At 42.4% G+C, this 16,683-nt stretch overlaps 1 protein-coding gene across 2 annotated transcripts in view; it reads right to left on the bottom strand.

The window, feature by feature from the left end:
- The window catches only part of pdgfd (platelet derived growth factor d), a 189,371-nt gene that overhangs the window by 85,268 nt on the left and 87,420 nt on the right, over nucleotides 1–16,683 (bottom strand). The window contains exon 2 of one of the 2 annotated variants that reach the window (XM_072577506.1): nucleotides 2,838–3,024. In XM_072577506.1, coding sequence (XP_072433607.1) covers nucleotides 2,838–3,024 — 187 coding nt within the window. Of the gene's footprint in view, nucleotides 1–2,837; nucleotides 3,043–16,683 lie in introns of both variants that reach the window. The other variant, XM_072577505.1, reaches the window with a different exon arrangement.

The raw sequence follows: 16,683 nt of genomic DNA, 5'->3' as shown, positions 1-16,683 counted from the left end.
GGGTTGGACCGAAGGGTCTGTTTCCATGCTGTACATCTCTATGACTCTATGACCTGCACAATCCTTTAACTATAACCTATCCTCTTTCTGTGGTTCAGCTTAAAACAAGTTCCCATGGGGTGGTGTCATGCCCACTCACGCTAATTGATCAGGAAACTTGGAAATCAGATACAAAAGCAGTGGCTGGCTTTAAAAAAACACAGAGTCTTTGAGCTGTACAGTATGGAAACAGACCCTTCGACTCAACTATTTCCTGCTGACCAGGATTCCCAAACTAAACCAGTCCCATTTGCCCGCATTTGGCCCATATCCCTCTAAACCTTTCCTATCCATGTACCTCTCCAAATGTCTTTTAAATGCTGTAATTGTACCCACCTCTACCATTTTGGCAGCCCGTTCTATAGAAGCACCACCCTCTGTGTGAAGAAGCTGCCTCTCAGGCCCCTTTTAAATCTTTCCACTCTTAAACCTATGCCCTCTAGTTTTGGACTCCCCTACTCTGGGGAAAAGACCTTGACCTTATATACGCCCCTCATAATTTTATAAACCTTTCTGGGTTCCCCATTTGTTCTCCAGCTTTCAGAAGGGCCAAACAAGGACAAAGAAATAGGAGCAGGACTGGGCCAAATTACCATTCCAAAACACTCCACCATTTGGTATCATTATGTCTGATTTTTGGCCTTAACTCCATTTTCCTACTTACTGTCCATGAACCTTAATTCCACAAGAGGTCAAAATCTGTCCATTTCAATGATAAATATTTGTCCTGACATTTTGTCCTTGTGTTCTAGAGTCCCCAGCTGCGAAAATAATCTCTAAAACATTTACCTTGTTAGACACGCTAGCAATCTTTTATGTTTCAATACAATCACCCTTCTTTCTTCTGATGTTCAAAGTGAAAGCCTCATTAAACTTAATCTCTCCTCACAGACAGTCCTTTCATCACAGGAATCAATCCAGGAACTTTTGTTTTGCACCCCTCCCAAATATCTTTCTGATGTCCAAACTGCACACGTATTCCAGGTGTGGTCTCATCAGAGTCCAATACAATTCCTTGCTGTTGTCCTTTAATCATCTTTCAAAAAGGCCAACAAACCACTTGTCCTCCTAATTGCTTCTAATATCTACATGGCAACGTCCTCATTTCCATGTAGAAGGACACCCAAATCCATCTGCACACCAATATTGAATAGTTTCTCACTGTTTAAAACATATTCTTGCTACCAAAGTGAATAACCCTGTTAGTTCTTGCACAATGCATTTTATCTTATGGCTCATCCATTTATTATGTCTTCATCCCTTTGCTGACTTGTGTTTTCGCAGCTAACTTTCCCATGTAATTTTCATTTCCGGTCGTTGTAAATAGCTGAGCCTCCAGGCCTGGCTCTTGCAAGACTCCACTGGTAACTACCATTTTCTGTTTAAATCATCCATGGAATATGGGTGTCATTTGCTCTGCTAGCATTTATTGTCCATCCCTAATTGTCCTAGAGAAGGTTGTGGTGAGCTAACTTCTTATTCACTTGGGCAAGTGAATGTAAGTTCCTGGATTCTGTCCCATCAACGAACCCATGTCAATGAAACAACTCCAGTACATTCCTTTGACTGATGAGTCAAAGCTTGTCTCTCCTACACTACTCCCTGGTTGGTTTGATCATATATCAAACTGTGCATGATTCTAGGGACTAAACTAAGATCATTACTTTTGAGGTTCTGTTTATTACTTTTGACCATATCTCTTTATGATCCCTCAGCAGAATCTCCTTTTTATTCTACTTACATCTTTGGCCTAACTACCCTGCCAACTTTGCCTTCATTCATATGACATCAAGAACCTTGTAACTATTGCATTAGGGCATAGTCTGATGTTCCTCCATCTACAACTAAGCTGCAACTGGATGCCCATAATTGACTGACTCTCAGTCACACCCACCTTTTCATGAACACTAACTAGATTTATACAACTTCCTACTGTAAAGAATGTGATTACCTCCTGCACCAAAATGTTCAGGTACTTCTCCATCTCCCTGATGTTTACACCCGGGACTCTGACTTATCAACTCTTGAGCTGGACTTCCTTATGATGCAGACACCTACCATAAATGTGGTTGGCTATGGCTGCAATGCTCTCCACAAGCTCCCATCAATTGTAATTGTGGTGCATGACATGTATATATCATTCCTATATAGCCTTGTTTCATTTATTTAAGGTTTGTGTATTGAGTTATGAGCCAAATTGATTGAACCAATGATTTGATCAGGTTTAATTTATATATATAATATATATATATATATATATACATAGAATTAATGAAAATGTAGCTTTGAAACAAACCACAACCAGTATGGGAGGCAGGAAAAAGCATTTTTGCCCTCCGCATAGTTCAGTTTAAACACAATGAATGGGGTGGGTTCTTCATAGGAACGGAAATTAATTCCAATTCAGGATACAAATGTTTCTGGAGTGCTGGAGTTCTAGGACTGGAGTGCTGTACTTCTGCACTCTTGTCAGTCTTAGCATGTAAAATAGAAAATTCAGAGCTCCCATTTGCTATTGACAGCTGCAAAATGTGCAATGTCAAACATCTTATGCCATGCCAGTTTGGAGTTTATACCCATTTGAAGCCCTTCACCATCTGTGGTCATTTGATCTTGTAAATACATTTACAGCTGTACCATTCATATGCATAGTGATCTCAAGTCAATTTGACCCATAAACAGGCACCCTCCATATGACAATCAAGGATCATTCCAGGTTATCCTCCGAATATAAACCACAACACAAATGGTCAGTTTAAGCATAAATATTTCATAACTTACCCATTTACTCTGCTTACCTGCAAATATCATTTTCTGGTTCCTCCAGTCCAAAACGTGTATCGAACACCAACTGTATCCTTGTGTTTTCAGGAGACAGCAACTTCCACGTCAATAAAATACTCCTTGGATAGTTGAGAGGAAATCGTGGACTCTGTACAAATCCATTATTCACGACATTGATTGTATCTTCTTGCCGATAAATTGCTGTGAGGTGATTGCTCTCTGTTAGTAGTCACAACTTGTACAAATTAGTTAGCTGTTTAATTATTGAAGAACAATGCAAAATAAAAGCACCAAATATAACAGTGACTGATAAATCTTCAAACTTTTAATGCTTCCTGGAATTAATGATGTTGCATTAGAAACAAATGTTAGCAGTCAAAGCTGTTAGCTTTTAATGATGCCTTTTAGGTACCGATACATCAGGCTCATGTCATCAGCTGCTACTCAGAATTGTGGCTTAGGTTTCAAACATAAATACATTAAAGGGCCTGTGGGGACTGGAAAGAGTTAACTGTTCATTATTTGAAGTAAAACAAAATCATGGTTATGCATGGCTTAATAATAAGTACTTCATGCCTGACAAATCAGAAGGCTACTGTGCAGAAGTAGCTGAAATTCTATCACAGTAGATGCTGTGACTTCCTCACATTGAATCCTTACAGTGTGGAAGCAGGCCATTCAGCTCATCAAATCCACATCAACCCTCTATGAAGCATCCCACCCACACCCAGAACCGTGCATTTCCAATGGCAAGCATTCCTAACCCACACATCCCCAGACACTACGGGCAATTTAGCAAGGCCAATCCACCATACCTACACAACGGGTGGAAACCAGAACACCTGGAGAAGATCCACGCAGACACCGGGAGAATGTGCAAATTCCCACACAGTTACCCAAAGCTGGAATTGAACCTGGGTACCTGGTGCTGTGAAGCAATAGTGCTGACCACTAAGCCACTGTAATATCTTTACAATGTGTTTTCTATTTATGTTGATTCTTTGATAAAATTTGAAAGTATACAGTGATGTTGGTCATGGCATAATCAAAACAATGAATTGCATAAGTATTTGAAATGCAAGAGTGAAAATAAAATATGGGACTAGGGCAGGAACTGAGATTCAAGAAGACAGCTGCAATTGAACAGCTAGTATTGGCTCAGGTATGATGAAAGTGAGGACTGCAGCTGCTGGAGATCAGAGCTGAAAAATGTGTTGCTGGAAAAGCGCAGCAGGTCAGGCAGCATCCAAGGAACAGGAGAATTGAATTTTTCTGGTATAAGCCCTTCTTCAGGAATGAGGAGGGTGTGCCAACCAGGCTAAGATAAAAGGTAGGGAGGAATCTCAACCTGTCCACCCCTCTCACCACTCCAACCTCTCACCCTTGCAATGTGCAGCCCTCCACTCCCTCCGCTCCAAACCCAACTTCACTATCAAACCGGCAGACAAGGGAGGCACGGTGGTAGTTTGGCGCACCGATCGTGATATTGCTGAGGCTAAACGCCAGCTCGTGGACACCTCCTCCTACTGCCCCCTTAACCATGACCCCACCTCCCACTACCAAACCATCATCTCCTAAACCACCTATATCCTCATCACCTCAGGGGATCTCCCATCCACCATCTCCAACCTCTTAGTCCCACAACCCCGCACCGCCCGTTTCTACCTCCTGCCCAAAATCCATGAACCTGACTGCCCCGGCCGACCCACTGTCTCAGCCTGCTCCTGCCCCACCAAACTCATGTCTGCATACCTTGACACGGTCCTGTCCCCCTTAATCCAAGAACTCCCCACCTACGTTTGGGACACCACCCACACCCTCCACCTCCTCCATGATTTTTGCTTCCCCAGCCTTATCTTCACTATGGACATCCAGTCCCTATACACCTCCATCCCCATCACGAAGACCTCAAAGCCCTCCGCTTCTTCCTTTCCCGCCGTACCAAACAGTACCTTTCCACTGACACCCTCCTTCGACCGACTGAACTGGTCCTCACTCTGCACAACTTCTCTTTCCAACCCTCCCACTTCCTCCAAACCAAAGGAGTAGCCATGGGCACCCGCATGGGCCCCAGCTATGCCTGCCTCTTCGTTGGATATGTGGAACAGTCCATCTTCTGCAGCTACACTGGCACCAACCCCCACCTTTTCCTCAGCTACATCGATGACTGTATCGGCGCTACCTCATGCTCCCATGAAGAGGTTGAACAGTTCATCCACTTTACTAACACCTTCCACCCCGACCTCAAATTTACCTGGACCATCTCAGACTCCTCCCTCCCCTTCCTAGACCTCTCCATTTCTATCTCGGACGACTGACTCAACACGGACATTGACTATAAACCGACTGACTCCCACAGCTACCTAGATTACACCTCCTCCCACCCTGCCCCCTGTAAAAACGCCATCCCATATTCCCAATTCCTTCGCCTTCACCGCATCTGCTCCCAGGAGGACCAATTCCAATACCTAACAACCCAGATGGCCTCCTTCTTCAAAGACCGCAATTTCCCCTCAGACGTGGTTGACGATGCTCTCCACCACATCCCCCCCCAACTCCCGCTCCTCCGCCCTTGAACCCCGCCCCTCCAATCGCCACCAGGACAGAACCCCACTGGTCCTGACCTACCACCCCACCAACCTCCAGATACATCGTGTCATCCTTCGTCAATTCCACCACCTCCAAACAGACCTCACCACCAAGGATATATTTTCCTCCCCACCCCTATCAGTGTTCCAGAAAGACCACACCCTCCGTGACTTCCTCGTCAGATCCACACCCCCCACCAATCCAACCTCCACTCCCGGCACCTTCCCCTGCAACCGCAAGAAATGCAAAACTTGCGCCCACACCTCCCCCTCACTTCCCTCCAAGGCCCCAAGGGATCCTCCCATATCTGTCAGAAATTCACCTGCACCTCCACACACATCATTTACTGCATCCGCTGCACCCGATGTGGCCTCCTAAACATTGGGGAGACAGGCTGCCTACTTGCGGAACGTGTCAGAGAACACCTCTGGGACACCCAACCAACCCAACCGCCCCGTGGCTGAACACTTTAACTCCCCCTCCCACTCCGCAGGTCCTTGGCCTCCTCCATCGCCAGACCATGGCAACATGACGCCTGGAGGAAGAGTACCTCATCTTCCACCTAGGAACCCTCCAACCACAAGGGATGAATGCAAATTTCTCCAGCTTTCTCATTTCCCCTCCCCCCACCTTTTCTCAGTCCCAACCCTCAGACTCAGCACCGCCTTCTTGACCTGCAATCTTCTTCCCGACCTCTCCGCCACACCCCCTCTCCGGCCAATTACCCTCACCTTAACCTCCTTCCACCTATTGTAATCCCAACATCCCTCCCCCCAAGTCCCTCCTCCCTACCTTTTATCTTAGCCTGCTTGGCACACCCTCCTCATTCCTAAAGAAGGGCTTATGCCCGAAACGTCGATTTTCCTGTACCTTTGATGCTGCCTGACCTGCTGCACTTTTCCAGCAACACATTTTTAAGCTAAGGTATGATGAGACAAATCATTTCTATACTGCAGTTCCTAATAATTCTACACATAATGGTGAGGCAATTATCTTGCCCTCATTTCACTCCTTTATTTACAAAACTGCAATTGCGAAGTATTTTAGACAGCTTCAATCTGTTTTGGTATTTATTATACTGCAACTGAGGCTGAATGTGTGAGGAACAGTCCACGAGTAATTGACCTGAGCTCAGCAAATTGATACAATTTACTATTTTACATCAGATCACTGTAATTGTACAACGGCAGAGATTCTCCTTCAGATCAAACCTAACCAGACAGAGCCTGACCTCCATTTGTCTTCATAACAGAAACTGTTGGCTTGGTTTTTTTTCCCTCCATCATCAGTGAAGGTTGTTTCCACTAGTAACAAATAGGAATTCAAACTAAAGCCAGATGAAAAAGTGCAGGTTGGAAATTTGGGTTTAATATGAGCCTTGCTCGAAAACATTAGTGGTTTGAATGCAACGCTGCAAATTCCATCAACACTTTGCTGCTCTGATGACTTTGAGTTCAGGATGTTCAGGAATGTGCACAATCAACCTTATGGAAACTGTGACAATGTTTTTGTGCTCTGATTGCGATAACAGAGTTATTTTTCCTCATAGCGACAGCAGAAAAGCTCGCTTTGTGCAAGCTTCATGATTGTTTTTCAAAATGTTTTGGTCTTTGTCTTTCTTTATGACTGATCAAAGTGAGTTCTGGAATGCGGGCCATTTTTCTTTTTAGACACGCAGTTTTAACCTTAAGCAACCTCAAATCAAGTGAAACAATAATTGGAATTTAACTTGTGTTTTCCATGTTGGAAAGATATGTTACAATGTGAGAAAGGACTCTGAACAGGAAGGTAGAATAGGTACACAGAATTGGTATTGGGACCAAAAGAATGTTTGAATAAAAGATTGATGTGCTTCAGGAGGGACAGTTAGGCAGAAGAATTAATGAGGTACTGTAGCGTGGCATGGTTGCTGAAATAGCAGCTCTTATTTCATGGCATGGAGGTATTGTTATTATAAGTTGATATTTCTGAAGGAGTTAATGTTCGTGTTAACATTAGCTTCACCTATTCTACAGTCCCTGGGTAGAGACAAGGAACTGTACTCTAGCTTTTGGAAGGAACAGATATGTCTATACCAGCTTCACAGGTTCAAAATTTGGAGATGCCGGTGTTGGACTGGGGTGTACAAAGTTAAAAATCACACAACACCAGGTTATAGTCCAACAGGTTTAATTGGAAGCACACTAGCTTTCGGAGCGACGCTCCTTCATCAGGTGATAGTGGAGGGCTCAATTCTAACACACAGAATTTATAGCAAAAATTTACAGTGTGATGTAACTGAAATTATACATTGAAAAATTGATTGTCTGTTAAGTCTTTCATCTTTTAGAATACAGTGCAAGTGAAACTATCACTGTATTCTAACAGATGAAAGGCTTAACAGACAATCAATTTTTCAATGTATAATTTCAGTTACATCACACTGCAAAATTTTGCTATAAATTCTGTGTGTTAGAATTGAGCCCTCCACTATCACCTGATGAAGGAGCGTCGCTCCGAAAGCTAGTGTGCTTCCAATTAAACCTGTTGGACTATAACCTGGTGTCGTGTGATTTTTAACTTCACAGATTCAAGTTATTCAACCTGATCAAATGTAGTTGTACTTATTGCTATCATGTGAAAAATCTACTTGTTATCTCAGAACAGTGTCTCTTCTGCAGATTCTCTGTGGTGGTGTATCCTTGACTACTAATAAATTAATAGGCCAAGGCAAAGCAAACAGACAGGAAGGTGAGGCACAGAACTATCTCAAACAATGCTTACCCAGTACCACATAGCAGTCGAGATGGAAAATACCACAAGGCACAAGAAGTAGCCATTTAGGAAAAAGAAAACACAGGTTATTGCCAGCAAGGACAGCATGTATTGTCCATCCCAAATTGTCCTTGAGAAGACAGTGGTGAGTCATCTTGTTGGACAACTGCAGTCCATCTCTGTAGTGGTTTGGTACAACCAAATGGCCTGCTAGGCCATTTCAGAGGGCAGCTAGGAATCAACCAGATTGCTATTGATCTGGAATCCCATATAGGACAGCAGATTTCCTTCTCCAAAGAACATTAGCAGACCATTTTTTAATCATTACTGAAACTGGCTTTCATTTCAGATTTATGAATTCACTTTAAATTCAACCAGGTGCAATGGAGCAATTTGAAGCTTCTCCCAGAAGCCTGGGCCTCTTCTTGGATTACTGATCGAGTGACATTAACATTGCATCACTGTCTCTTATGTATCTTTGCATCTTTCTGTTTTGCTCTTATTTTGAAGTTTAAACTATTACACATCTCCCTTGCTTCTGCCTTCATACTCTATTGTCAAACACATATAGGTAATTTGAACTTTAAGTTGTTTGATTTATTTTGGTTTGACACATGATTTTACAAACTGCCTTGGGTAGAATTTAAAGTGGGGAATACGAAGACCTGTCACCTACTATGAACTTTGGTGATCACCCACTGACCCAATCACTGGAAGCCCTGATGAAATAGAATTCCAAATTGGCAGCGAAAGTACCCCAGGTTGCTAGTCATTTAATTGCTGCATTGCCCTCTCTTGGACAAATATTGTGCTATCTAATCTGGGGGGAGGGGGCTGTCAGAATGAAATTCCCAGGGCAGGGCTGTAGAATAGTGGTGCAGGAGTGGTAGAGGAAGAGTCAACAAGTTTTTGTAGGACCTCTCTTCCCAATGCTGGGTCCCTTTATTAGACAAACTGACAACTGCCAATCTCCACATGAACTTCTTTGCCAGCCTCACCTCTGAAGGCTGAACAGCCTCCCCAGGTGGTAAAACCTTCTGAACACTTGTCATCTTACCACCAATAGAAATTCTTTGCCCTGACTATCTTTTTTGTAAAATTCATTTGTTGGACATGGGCATTGCTGGCTTGACCAGCATTTATTGCCCGTCCTGAGTTGCCCTAGAGAAGGTGCCTTCTTGAGCTGCCTTCTTGAACAGCTTGTGTTATTGGTAGACCCACAATATCTTTAGGGAAGGACTTCAAGGATTTTGACCCAGCACTAGTGAAGGAACAGTGACATATTTCCAAGTCAGGATGATGCATGATTTGAAGGGGAGCTTGCAGTTGGTGGTGTTTCCATGTATCTGCTGCCCTTATCCTTCTAAAAGGAAGTTTGAAAGGTTCAGCCTGAGGACCTTTGGTGAAATTCTGTAACGTGTAGCTAGTACACACTGCAAATAGTGTCGGTGGTGTAGGGAGCGAATGCTTGCAGATGAAGTGCCAATCAAGCTGGCTGACTTTTCCTGGATGATGTCAAGCATCTTGAGTATTGTGAGAGCTGCACCCATCCAGGCAAGTGGGGAGTATTCCATCACACTTCTGACTTGTGCTTTGTAGCTGGTGGACAGACTCTGGGGAGTCAACCTGCTTTTGTAGCCACTTTATTTGATGGGTCTAGTTGAGTTTATGGTGAATGGTCACCTTGAGTATGTTGATCATGAGGGATTAGGTGACGGTAACACTATTGGATGTCAAGGGGTGGTGGTTAGTTTGTCTCTTATTAGTGATAGTCATTGCCTAGCATTTGTGTAGTGCGAATGTTACTTGCCACTTGCCAGTCCAAGCCTGGATATTCTCCAGATCTTGTTGCATTTGAACACGGACCGCATCAGCATCTGAGGAGTCACAAATTGTGCTGAACATTGTGCAATCATCAGCGAACATCCCCTCTTCTGACCTTATAATGGAGAGAAAGTCATTGATGAAGCAGTTGAATATAGTTGGGCCTAGGGCAACTATTTGAAGGAGTTCCTTCTGAACTGCCTGACCGCCATCAACCACAATTATCTTCCTATGTGCCAGGTATGACTCCAACTAGCAGATGTTTGCCTCTGATACCCATTGAATTCAGTTTTGCTAGAGCTCCTTATTGCCACACTCAGTCAAATGCAACCTGGATGTCAAGGGCTATCACCCTTACCTCACCTCTTGAATTCAGCTCTTTTGCCTATGTTTGAACCAATGAGGTCAGGAGTGAGTGACCTTGGCATGCCACGGCATGCATTTGCAGAAGTTGTAACTCACTGTCAAAGGGCCCAGATGAAGCAGTGATTGATTTGTATTTCTTTCAATGTAGTCTAATGTGTTCACTGTTCAACAACACGGTCCCCTTTGAATATTCAAACACAGACTGGGTGACTGTTTTGTAGAACTCCTCATCTCTATCTGTAGGATTGACCCCAAACTTCCAGTTGTTTGCCATTTCAATATACCAGCTGGCTTTCAGATTAATATTTCCAACCTGAGCCTGTTGCATTGTTTAAATGAAACTCAACACAGACATAAGGAGGAGCACCACCTGATTTTCCATTAGGCACATTACAGACTCTAGAACTCAATATTGAGAGCAACAACTTCAGAGACTCTGTCCTGCACTTTACTTACATCCCTCAATCCCTTGGCTGAGTCTTGTTTGTGTTTTGTTGACTTTGCTGTCAGCAGAGTGACCCACTTTCTCCTTTGTGCACCTATCACTTTCATCCATTTTATATCTCTATCCCTTAAACATTACCAACATTAGCACTCACTTTGTCTTTTCCTCTGGGCACCCTCATCATATGTTCTACCCTCTCTTACATTTCTCTCTCTGCAGCATTTTTAAAAATCCATTTTCCAAACCCTTTCAGCTTAGATGAAACATCATATTAGAGTTGAAATGCAAACTCCGTTTCCCTCTTCACAGGTGTAGCCAGATCTTTTGAGTTCTTGCAAAACAAAATTACCAAGTTCTGACCATATAGTCACTGTTGAATATTGCAAAGACCTATCTGGTTCACTTTGGGGAAGGAAATCAGTTTTCCTTATCTTGTCTGGCCTACATATGACTCTAGATGCATGGGAATGTAGTTGACTCATAACTGCCTTCTAGGTAATTAGGGATGAGCAATGAATATTGGCCTAGCCAGTGAAATCCACATTTCACAGATACATAAGAAAAATTCCTTTTATCTTCCAATGTACTTGCTGAACCTGCATACTAACATTGTGGCAGGCTACCCAGGTTTTAAAAAATATCTCACAGGTCTCCAAACTCTCTTCACTTAAGTAATCCACTGCTTTTTTATTTTTCCTCCCAAAGTGGAGAAGTTGATAATTTCCTACACTTACATTCACATTGGCAAAATTTTGATGACTCATTTAACCCATGTGTATCCCTTTGCAGACTCCTTGTGACCTCTTCACAACATATTCTTCTTCCAAGCCTTGTGCCATAAGCATTTCACTCACTTGTGTAGGGTCTAGGGTAGACACTTTCACGATCAGATGCCTATCAAGCACAACACATTGACTGCTAAAGCAGTCCTTGTCCATTTTGAGGACCAAGCTTTATTAATACACATGTAGTGGACTGCAAGCACCATGAAGGCAATATCAGGAGGCACAGAAGGATTATCAATTGGATAATGAAGGGTGGGGAGCTCAAAGTGGTAACACCCACAGGTCTTTTGTACAGCTTGAAGATGCTTCTGAAGCTAGCACACCCAATGACGCCTCCACACTCATGGATTTCTCACTATGTAGAAGCCTTCATGAGTTTGCAATGGGACCAAAGCCAGTGTAAATTGGCCATCCCACTCTTAAATTGGCATATTTTTAACCTGAGAAATAGGCACACTTCAAACCAATTTCTATATCCTGATTTCCATTCAACAAGTTCAAATGACTTTAAATTCATTGAGGATGAGAGCAGTGAGGTTAGTTTGGAGAATAAAATATCAGACTCAAAGTGATGAACACATAAGATCTCAGCATGATGGAAGGGTAAATTGATGGTTGATGTCAAAGAAAGTAAATTCCCAATTAAACAACACCTGAGAGTCTTTATCACTAAGGTGGAACTGGGCAAGCTCATGAAATCAATAGGAGAGACACAAAGGGGTTGACAGAAACTGAAAAGAGATAGCTTATGTTTTTTCTGCATTGAGGAAATTTTCCAAAATTTGTTGGACAGGCAATTGATTAAACAACAGCCAGGGAATAAAGGAGAGACAGAAAGGTAAAATAGAAAATAAGCCAAATGCATATGGAAACTAATCCACCATTTTCAGATTATGTTGCCAACAGCAGCCTATTGACAATAAAGAGGACAATATAAGAGACTTGAATTACGAAAGATGGAGGTTATATTGATCCCATTTAGGATACTAGATCTTAACTCATTTATTGTGTACAATTCTCAGTGCAGCACCTCAGGGAGGATGCTAATGCGTTGCAGATAATGTAGAAGGGATAATGGTTTCAGGAATTAGAAACTTCAGTTGTGAAAATCGACTGGAGAAGTTGGGGCTGCTCTTTTTAGAGAGAAGAAGGCCATGGTGAGATTTGATATAAATGTTCAAATAATATGGCCTCCAGACTAAGTAGGCAGGAAGAAAATAATCATGCTCAGAAATGGATCGTGGATCAGAGGGAACAGCTTTAAAGTGCTTTGGAAACAAAGTAAGTGTGAGGTGAGAGAATTTGATTTTCATACAGCAAGTGGTTAATATATATTATGTGTTACCCTGAGGTAACCGTGGCTGAAGGACCTGAACTTAAGGGAATTTATATTTGCCAGGAATTGGTGTTGGAGATACTGTTAAGTCTGAAGGTTGATAAGTCCCCGGGGCCTGATGGTCTACATCCCAGGGTACTGAAGGAGGTGGCTCGAGAAATCGTGGATGCGTTGGTGATTATTTTCCAGAGTTCGATAGATTCAGAATCAGTTCCTGCGGATTGGAGGGTGGCTAATGTTGTACCACTTTTTAAGAAAGGTGGGAGAGAGAAAGCAGGAAATTATAGACCAGTTAGTCTGACCTCAGTGGTGGGAAAGATGCTGGAGTCTATTATAAAGGATGAAATTATGACACATCTTGATAGTAGTAACAGGATAGGTCAGAGTCAGCATGGATTTATGAAGGGGAAATCATGCTTGACTAATCTTCTGGAATTTTTTTAGGATATAACTCTAAAGATGGACAAGGGAGATCCAGTAGATGTAGTGTACCTGGGCTTTCAGAAAGCTTTTGATAAAGTCCCATATAGGAGGTTAGTGAGCAAAATTAGGGTGCATGGTATTGGGGGCAAAGTACTAACTTGGATTGAAAGTTGGTTGGCTGATAGGAAACAAAGAGTAGTGATAAACAGCTCCATTTCGGAATGGCAGGCAGTGACCAGTGGGGTACCGCAGGGATCAGTACTGGGACCGCAGCTTTTTACAATATATGTTAATGATATAGAAGATGGTATTAGCAATAACGTTAGCAAACTTGCTGATGATACTAAGCTGGGTGGCAGGGTGAAATGTGATGAGGATGTTAGTAGATTACAGGGTGACCTGGACAAGTTAGGTGTGTGGTCAGATGCATGGCAGATGCAGTTTAATGTAGATAAATGTATGGTTATCCACTTTGGTGGCAAGAATAGGAAGGCAGATTACTACCTCAATGGAATCAATTTTGATAAAGGGGCAGTACAGAGAGATCTGGGTGTTCTTGTACACCAGTCAACGAAGATAAGCATGCAGGTATAGCAGATAGTGAAGAAGGCTAATAGCATACTGTCTTCATAACAAGAGGGATTGAAAAGCAAAGAGGTTCTTCTGCAGCTGTACAGGGCCCTGGTGAGACCACACCTGGAGTACTGTGTGCAGTTCTGGTCTCCAAATTTGAGGAAAGACATTCTGGCTATTGATGAAGTGCAACGTAGGTTCACGAGGTCAATTCCTGGAATGGCGGGATTACCTTACACTGAAAGACTGGAGCGACTGGGCTTGTATACCCTTGAGTTTAGAAGACTGAGAGCGGATCTGATTGAGACCTATAAGATTATTAAAGGATTGGACACTCTGGAGGCAGAAAACATGTTTCCGCTGATGGGTGAGTGCTGAACCAGAGGACACAGCTTAAAAATATGGGGTAGACCATTTAGGACAGAGATGAGGAGAAAGTTCTTCACCCAGAGAGTGGTGGCTGTGTGGAATGCTCTGCCCCAGAGGACAGTGGAGGCCCAGTCTCTGAATTCATTTAGGAAAGAGTTGGATAGAGCTCTCAAAGGTAGTGGACTCAAGGGTTATGGAGATAAAACAGGATTAAGGATGATCAGCCATGATCATATTGAATGATGATGCAGGCTTGAAGGGCAGAATGGCCTACTCCTGCACCTATTGTCTATTGTCTATTGTTACCTGGACATATGGTGGAGGAAGGTTCACTGGGGCATTCAAGAGATTAATGAGTGATTATTTAAAAAGAAACATTATGTAGGGTTATGGGGAAAAGGCAGCAAGTCAAAATGGTCAGACAGCTGGTGCGGACATGATGGGCCAAAGAGCCTTCTTCCATACCTAAACAGTTCTGTGATTCTGGCAAGATAATGAGGGTTAAAGCATTGAGCTGTATAGATAACCATTGTTCTTTATTCTTGTTATAGCAGCAGGGAGGAGAATTGAAAACATTCTATATTTGGGAAAAATACAAATAAATGTGAGGCACAGCAGGTGGAGTATTGAGGAGACAATTTAGAAGAGGGTAGAATGAATCATGGTATCAAGAGATATCAGAGAGATCGAAAATGCTAAGGATGGGCAGTGAACCACAGTCACAATAATAGAATGTATTATCAGTTTCTTTGTCAAATCACTCATTTGCCTGTTTTATGAATGTGTTACTTAAAGACTTTGTTTGCTGCCCTGCACATCTGAAAATTGGTGCACTGCTCACAATTTATCATCATCTGTTAAAATTAATGGGCAAAAAAAAACATAGGGAATGCCCATGGGTAAAACTACTTGCTGGTGACTTGCATTCACAGAATTGTCAGACTGCATGATCTGAATCATGGGGAGTGCAATTTTGCAACATTACCACATCGGAACTTTAAGAAGGAGTGAAAACTGGGCAGAGTAGAACTTTCTAGCCTTCTTGAGGAGATGATGATGATGACTGTTTTGATGGAATTTGAGTTGAAGCCAAAGGTTAGTGGTCAGTTGTTGAAGGCTGAAGCGAGGAATTCGGGTGGTTATGTCTCTCAGAGAGGAGAAATTCAAAGGAGCTTGACATTGGAGACATATTGCAAGTTCTCTTTATGTAGTCCCAATACATGCCTTACCCCTAAATTTAAAAATAAATCACCATATACTATACTTTTTTGGTATTTACATTATTCATTCTAGCAGCTGTGACTTTTCTGATGTTGTGCCAGTTTTGTTATTCTAATCACTGAATACAAAAGGGATGAATATAAAATGGTAAATTCTCCAATATTGTTATATTGCTCATATATGGTTTTCAATTGTTTTGTAAATTTATCTTAACTGAAATTATCATACTTTGGTTCGCTTCTTTTCAAAGTAAAATAATAATCTTGATACACAAATAGGATGTGGAAAAATGTTGAACCATCCCAACAAGGATCTGAAAACGTACCATCCTTTGGACAACATATATGATGCTGACAGGGAATTCTTTTAAAAATTGATAGTGCCAAGGTTGTATAGATGTGTTAAAATATAAATACGCAATAGTGTAAGCATATAGGTACCTTCTGAATATATTGACTGAGGTTATTCCTAAAACCCCACATCTTACAACAATTACATTTGTTGCTTGCATTCATTCTACCACTTATCACTTCAGATCAGTGAAGTGATTATAAACAAAGTACATCACTATTATACAAGCAGAACCTTTTAATAGTGACTCTAAAATAAAATAAGATTTAGCCAAGAACGATGTTGTGAAACTTGAAAGGGTTCAGAAAAAATTTACAAGGATGTTGCCAGGGTTGGAGGATATGAGCTATAGGGAGAGGTTGAACAGGCTGGGGCTTTTTTCCCTGGAGCGTCGGAGGCTGAGGGATGACCTTATAGAGGTTTACAAAATTATGTGGGGCATGGAGAGGATAAATAGGCAGTCTTTTCCCTGGGGCTGGGGAGTCCAAAACTAGAGGGCATAGGTTAAGGGGAGAGGGGAAAGATATAAAAGAGACCTAAGGGGCAACTTTTTCACACAGAGGGTGGTACGTGTATGGAATGAGCTGCCAGTGGAAGTGGTGGAGGCTGGTACAATTGCAACATTTAAGAGGCAGTGGGATGGGTATATAATAGGAAGGTCTTGGAGGGATGTGGGCCAGGTGCTGGCAGGTGGGTCTAGATTGGATTGGGATATCTGGTCGGCATGGATGAGTTGGACCGAAGGGTCTGCTTCCATGCTGTACATCTCTATGACTCTATATAAATCGTAAAGCGTAGTGCACACAATTGCACTCATAATCTGG

The sequence above is a fragment of the Chiloscyllium punctatum genome, chromosome 9 (genome assembly GCF_047496795.1).
Source record: "Chiloscyllium punctatum isolate Juve2018m chromosome 9, sChiPun1.3, whole genome shotgun sequence".
NCBI lineage: Eukaryota > Metazoa > Chordata > Chondrichthyes > Orectolobiformes > Hemiscylliidae > Chiloscyllium > Chiloscyllium punctatum.
The sequence above is the reverse complement of the archived record's forward strand: the minus strand, read 5'-3'. Positions and strand labels throughout refer to the sequence as shown.